The sequence below is a fragment of the Lolium rigidum genome, chromosome 1 (assembly GCF_022539505.1).
Source record: "Lolium rigidum isolate FL_2022 chromosome 1, APGP_CSIRO_Lrig_0.1, whole genome shotgun sequence".
Taxonomy (NCBI): Eukaryota; Viridiplantae; Streptophyta; class Magnoliopsida; order Poales; family Poaceae; genus Lolium; species Lolium rigidum.
Genome location: NC_061508.1, coordinates 318232483 through 318239430, shown reverse-complemented (window position 1 = coordinate 318239430; position 6948 = coordinate 318232483). Strand labels below are relative to the sequence as shown.

The 6948-nt window shown below is 55.7% G+C and overlaps 1 protein-coding gene across 1 annotated transcript; it reads left to right on the top strand.

Annotated features, from left to right (window-relative positions):
* Window positions 1–1238: 1238 nt before the first annotated feature.
* Window positions 1239–3082, top strand: LOC124661877 (transcription factor HBP-1b(c38)-like). Its single transcript, XM_047199770.1, has 4 exons — window positions 1239–1508; window positions 1602–1661; window positions 1777–1939; window positions 2028–3082. Exons 1-4 carry the CDS (start codon window positions 1239–1241, stop codon window positions 2729–2731), a joined length of 1197 nt encoding a protein of 398 aa, XP_047055726.1. The 3' UTR covers window positions 2732–3082.
* The last annotated feature ends 3866 nt before the right edge of the window (window positions 3083–6948 follow it).

The window sequence follows — 6948 nt, the reverse complement described above, 5'->3', positions numbered from 1 at the left end:
GGGCACCAGTGCTCTCAGTTTTTTAAATATTAAAAAAATTATAAATCCGTGTTTCAAAAAATCATCACATTTATTCTATAAATACATATATATGTTCCGAATACTCGTGAGAAGTTTTGGTAGAAATTGCATTGTATTTTAAGCTACAGGAAAAAAACAAATTTATGGCTACGTATAGAGACGTATATTTGTCAGAAATTTGTCTTTTTTATATAGCTCAAAATATAACATATTTTTCTCCGAAATTTCTACCGTATCTTCGGAATGTTTATATGTATGTAGGTATTTAATTTCAATTTTTTTGGAATACAAATAATATGACTTATAGCACCAGGAGCACTGGTGCTCATGTGCTAAAGCCACTTTTCGCATTTAATAGTGCTAATTAGTAGACAATAAAATTACTAGTACAGTAAGAACTAACAATGGCGTCGCCGATGCGTGGTGACGCCACAGGTGACGTAGCAGTCTCCATCCCCAGTTCCATATACGGTACCCACCGGTGTGAGTGTGCGTCCTTGTCAATGTCAACCCCCGTCGTTAAGTCTACGCGCCCGCCCCCGCGCAAGATAAGCTATTCAACTTGGGCGGAGCAGCACGCTGCGTCGCGTTCCGACGCTCGACCGGCGGCCGGCCGTCCGTTTCAAGGTGACGTGGGATCGCTGCGTGCGTGGACCAGCCCAGGCCAGAGCAGCAGGACGAACTGGTAGTACCTGCGAGCTCGCTCGCCATGGTGCGGGCGACGTGTCCGTCCAAGCCAGGTGGGGTACGGTCCAGCGCGGCGCCAGTGTACCCACTCCCGCCGACAGGTCGGCCCCGCTGCATAACCACCTCGCGCGCGGGCAAGCCACTGTACAGCGAGGCTTTTGTCGCGCCGGAACGAGGACATCGCGTACGTACTGACTGCTAGCTAGGATCAGCTCCGGTCCAAATCCACCAGCAGCCGGCCGTGTACTACGCTACCACGCACGCACGTAGAGGGAGGAAGCAAGATCCGAGAGAGAGACAGAGAGTGGAGTTCCACTCACCTGGCATCTCAATCTCATCTCATCCCACCACCAGCACCAGCTCGTCATCATTCATCCTCCACCTTGCCGCGCGCAACCGCTAGCTGTCTACTCGCTCCTGCGTTTTTCTTTATTCTGTTCTCTCGATCGATGTGAAATCCTCACTTCTGTGCTGGATTCTGTTGGCGGCGACCGACGAGCAGAGGGTCGGCGGCTGCGGGCGGCGGGTACATGCCCATGCCCTCCGCGGCGGCGCCCATGGGGATCTACGACCGCCGCCACCACCACCCGCTCGCCGACGCCACCGCCGCCGTCTGGGCCGAACCGTTCAGGTACATGGCGTCCGGCTCCGCCTCCGGGTCCGGGGCGCCGCACGGCGTGGAGCTGGCCGAGCCCAAGTTCGAGCCGCATCCGATGGCGCCGCACGACGTCCACGACCTCGCGCTGCCGCCGTCGCCCGACAGCTCCGACGACCAGGAGCCCGCCAGGCCAGGACACAAGGTACGTCGCAGACCCCGGCTGTGATGACAGGCTTATGTTCGCGAGGGATTCCGACGACCTGAGTTGCTCTCTCTGTTTTGGTTGGTCAACTAGAAGGAGCGAAGACTCGCGCAGAACAGGGAGGCCGCCCGCAAGAGCCGACTGCGCAAGAAGGTACGCGGCGGATGATGGCCAAAGCTCGATCTCATTGTGACGGACTGTCTGTCAGAGTCAGAAGTCAGACACCCACAATCTGATCTCAATTTGGATTTTGCCGATTACTTGCCAGGCCTACATCCAGAACCTGGAGACGAGCAAGATGAAGCTGGCGCGCATGGAGCAGGAGATCAGACGGGTCAGGCAGCAGCAGCAGCAGGCGCTCTACGCGGCCGGCGCGAGCACCAGCACCACCAGCCACCCCGGTCTACCGCTACCATCGTCCTTCGATCCAGGTAACTTCCCGCTACGAATTAAGAATCCCGCATCCTACTCAGCTTGGGAGCCTGCGATCCTGACACGAACTCATGTTGCCGGCGGCAGTCGTGGCGGCGTTCGAGATCGAGCACGCGCGCTGGGTGGAGGAGCAGACGAGGCAGACGAGGGAGCTGCGGGCGGCGCTGCAGCAGCAGCACCCCGAGGCCACCGAGCCGCGTCTACGCGCGCTGGCCGAGGCCGGGCTGGCGCACTACGACCGGATGTTCCTGGCCAAGGCGGCGGCGGCGCGGCGCGACGTCTTCTTCGTCATGTCGGGGGCGTGGCGGCCGGCGGCCGAGCGCTTCTTCCTCTGGATCGCGGGCTTCCGGCCCTCGGACCTGCTCAAGGTGCTGGCGCCGCAGCTGGGGCCGCTCGCGGAGCGCCAGCAGGCGGCCGTGGGCGCGCTCAGGCAGACGGCCAGGCAGGCGGAGGACGCGCTGTCGCAGGGCTTGGACAAGCTGCAGCAGTCGCTCGCCGACTCCCTGCTGCTCTCGGCGACGGACCAAGAAGATGACGGCTTCGACGACGGGGCCGGGGCCGGCTCGTACTCGTACGTGGCGCGCCGGATGGGAGGCGCCATGCGCAGGCTCGAGGAGCTCGCCGGGTTCGTCGAGCAGGCCGACCACCTCAGGCAGGAGACGCTGAGGAACATGTACAGGATCCTCACGCCGCGCCAGGCCGCCGTGGGGCTCCTCGCGCTCGGGGACTACTCCCAGCGGCTCCACGCGCTCAGCACGCTCTGGGCGGCGCGCCCGCGCGAGCCCGTGTAACGGAGAAGAAGCTCGTGTCAGAACTCAGAAGAAGCTGCGGCTGCCTGTCTGCGCGCGCCGGTGATGACCCGCATTGATCAGATCGTCGTCGTCGTCGCAAAGGCGGAAGGAAAGAAGAGATGGAACTCTCGGTTCCGCTCTGCATTCGTACTTGGTAGGAAGAACAATTTGCTTGCGTGTGTGTGCTGGTCGAGGCGACGGACGAATTTGAAGAAGCACTGAAGCTGCTAGCAGGTGTCCAATCTATTCAGGCATTCAGAATTTCAGACTGACAGATGAAGGAGTCTATGTGTAAATATATAGTACTAGTGCTTGGTTTGTGCAGTAAATAGCCACTGTTGATTTCTAGCATCTGTTCGTCGGATTCAGGCGTCATGTTTGCGTGTGCGTGTGTGTGACACGATTTCAGTATGTGCCGTAGCACGTAGATAATGCACACAACAGTTTCATAGTTTTGTTACAGTAGGTCTATACAGTGTTCAAGACACTGTTTGCATTGGTAACTACCAAGTGTTCTACTCCTATGAAAGGTATTTTTTGATCCTGCTTCTGGTAAAAACCCTACTTCTATTTGTGGTCGTTTCTCCATAATTTGTTTTGTGCTGAGATGTGATCTCAATGAGGTCTCCATCACGCTATGGGGATGTTTTGAAAGGACTAGGCTGAATCGCTAATCGAGCCAGCGAGATGACAAGCGAGATGAGAATGTGAGATGCGTGTATATAAAGGCAATTATCCTTCTCACTTTACCCTTTTCTTCTCACACAAAAGTTCCCTTTTCCCTCCTCAGATGAGAGTATTAGAGCATTTCCAGTCACGTTTCTCAAAGAGTCCTAAAAAGCGCTTCGGATTTAGCGTTTAGGGGATGTTGTTTCTTCATGCCGCGTTTGGGGAGCGTCGCTGCTCAGTCGTGTTCCCCAAATGCGCCCCCCAAATTTGTTCGTGTGTCAATGACGCGTCTGGTCCGCCACTCCCGCTTCGCTTCTCACTCTATCCGGCGTCTCCGGAGCATCTCCCCGTGGAGCGGGGACGGGCTCGGGATGCCGGACATCGTATAGGACCACCCCGGACGGAAAGAGCCTTTGGAACACGCGATTGGGGAAGATAAAATGTCCGGCGCGTCCCAAAGAAACCTTTGAGGAACGCTTTAGGGGATGCGGTTAGAGATGCTCTTATGTATCTAAACATCCAAAGAAATCATGGAAGGAAACAAAGTAGCTCTAGGTAAAAGTTAAGTGGGATCAATTTCTAATTAGGTTCTAATTTAATGCAGATTTTAACTAATTCTAGTACTCGCAAATTGTTAATGCGTGTTTTAGAATTCAGAAAATGATGTTCTAATAGTTTAAATTAAATTGTAAGGAAGGTTTATATTTCGAAACATAAGCGATATGTTTTAGGTAAACACGAGGCACTATTTTGTTTAACATGTTTGGAGCCTCTTTCGGACCCCTTATTGTTTAATTGATTGTACATAGAAGTCCAAGTCCAGTCTATAATAGATCTTCTGTCCATATGAATAGTGTTTTTTTTTTTTTTACTTTTCCACTAACCTAGGAACACCACAGATTTCACACACTGTGTGTATTTGTAGTCAAATATAAGCACACAATTTTCTTAAAATTACCCTGTGTAGGTTCAAGTTCGATAGATCTATTGAATAAATGAAGCTCCGGTCATAGGCTATATGAGTTGCTCATTAACCACTTCACACATGCTAGAACTTTGCTAAACTGTTTGTTGAATAAAATGAAGCAATGCTTCTCTTACATATCAACTGTCTGTCAAACGTCGAGATTCGAGAGTGCACAGTGTTGCTACGTGCACAGAATAATCCAATTGATCTGATCCTATTTTCTGATGACGCTTTAGGAAACACTATAAAGCTGCCGCCGTGCCCGTGGTGGTATTCTTTTTTTCTGGCATGGATAGCCAGTGTTGATTCCTTAGAGTATACTGTACTTGTCAAGTTGTAAAGTTGCGAGTTGGAACTTGGAAGAGTGAACGAGATCCTCTGACTTAGAATGGAAAACTGCAGAGGGAAGTAGCTGGTTCTGGTCCGCTCATCCCCCATCTGACGGCAACAACTTGAAACGTGGTGGAAACGTAGAGACACTGCCCACCCCAAGCCCAGCTCAAGGAAGAGGCGACGGAAAAAACATCTCGTTCTCCGGACTCCCCATGTTCGCTGTCGCCACTAGGGTATTTTCAACGAGGCGATGCACTAAATCAAACGCATAGTGAGTGAGTTGTTCCTGGAGACGTAAACACGGCGCATATTTGTGTCTCGGATACATCGCGGCGGACGCTACGTGGACGCGCGAGCGTATCGATCGTATCGCTTTCGCCACCGTTGTTTCGGCGGTTTTCGCTTCCGCGTCTGCGCCACAGTCTTTGCCATCAATGGTGTCACTTCCTTCCGCACCAGGACTAGCGGGTGACGGCTGGGCTTCTACACTGCCATCAATGGCATCGTGTCCCGCGCGCGCCCGGTCTTTGAAAGTCGATCGGAGTCGTTCATACCATTGCCCACACCACCGACACCACCACTTATGCCCTCACCGCCGCGCGCCACCGCATAACCATGGGAAAGAAGAAGCACGACTCCGAAGCATCTGGCAGCGCCACCAAGAAGACGGAGCGGGCGGACAGGGTGTCGCTGCCCGTCAAGGTGGCACGGCTCATGCACCAGAGCTGGACGCCGTGCCACAGCTGGCGGGACGTGCACCTACCTGGCGGCGGCTGGCGGCTCAGCCACCTCCGGGTGCCTGTCCCGCCCGTGCCTCTGCGGGAGCCAGAGACGAGCGCCGAGATCCGGCGCATGCGGCGGTACCTGCCGCCGGATCTCGGCGCCGATCCCGCCTTCGCCATCGACTCCAACAGCTGGCACATCTGGCGCGAGACCGAGGAGGAAGGCGGGCTTCCTCGGTGACCGGGACTCTGCGGACGCTGCGGAGACGCGCAAATTATCTGCTCGCATCTCCACCGGGCCCGCCTGGCAACGAGTCTGCATCGAGGGCATCGCTTCGGCGGTCAGCGCTTCCGCGTCTGCGCCGCAGCCTTCGCCATCAATGTCCACCGGCCGCCCTTAAAAGTCCACCGGCCGCGTTCCTCCTTCGCCCACACCTCCACTCGCACCACCACCGCCGCAGCGCCATGGGGAAGAAGAACGACTTCGAGGCCTCCGGCAGCGGCAGCAAGAGGGTGCCGCTCCCCGTCACGCTGGGGAGGCTCATGCATGGCAAATGGTTGCCGTGTGAGGCCTGGTCCGGCGTGCAACTGCCTGGCGGCTGGCGGCTCAGCTGCCACCGGGTGCCCATCCCTCCAGTCCCTGCGCGCGAGCCTGATCGGACCACGGAGATTCGGCGAAGGAGGCGAGATGGCGAAGCTCGGCTTCCTCGTCTTCGAGAACGATGCGCCTATGCAGCCGCCGCTGCCCCGCTACGCCACCGGGCGTCATGCCGCCGGGCCTGTCGGAGGATGAAGCCCTTCGACAGGCGCTAAAGGACTCGGCGGCGCCACAACCGCCGCCGTACAACCCCTGGGCGCCTCCTCCACCGCCGCCACAACCGTATCCCTGGGCGCCTCCACCGCCGCCGCAGCCGCGGCCCTGGGCGCCTCCACCGCCGCCACAGCCGCAGCCCTGGGCGCCTCCACCTCCAGCACCGTCGGTGCGCCCGGCGTACGCTCCCCCAGATGGCAACTGGTCGTGGGTGATACTGGAGCTCATCGTGCTCGACAGCGACAAGGAGTAGCAGTAGGCGTTAGGGTTTTTTTTTCATGTTTTAACTATGTAAATTATGTTTCATGTTTTAAAAAAATGATTCGGCCAAAAAATGCGTCGTGCCACTGGAGCCACCCCGACGCAAACGGACGCACGGTCGATTCGACCGACGCAAACGGACGCACACGGACGATAAAATGCATCACATCGCTGGAGATACTCTAAACGGACGAAGTAGGCTGCACAACGCCCGCGCTCATATGAATTCTGAAATAAACTGAATGGCAAATGTTGCTTAGAATTGCAGCGCATTGACGAGAAGAGCATGTCTAGCCTCCAGGTTCCAGCGAATTCCTTCTCTCGCGTCTTTTCCTCAGCCGGAGCCGTCTTTTTCCACCGCTTCGAGTTGCTGCCGTTAGATAGGAGATGAACGGACGAGAACCAGCTACTTCCCTCTGCAGTTTTTCAACCTAAGTCAGAGGATCTCGTTCCG

Excerpts from the sequence above, each read along its gene's own strand:
- LOC124661877 (XM_047199770.1), top strand. The coding sequence starts at position 1,239 with ATGCCCATGCCCTCCGCGGCGGCGCCCATGGGGATCTACGACCGCCGC. Across the intron at positions 1,662-1,776 it reads AGAGCCGACTGCGCAAGAAG|GCCTACATCCAGAACCTGGA; the intron begins GTACGCGGCGGA and ends ATTACTTGCCAG. Across the intron at positions 1,940-2,027 it reads ACCATCGTCCTTCGATCCAG|TCGTGGCGGCGTTCGAGATC; the intron begins GTAACTTCCCGC and ends TGCCGGCGGCAG.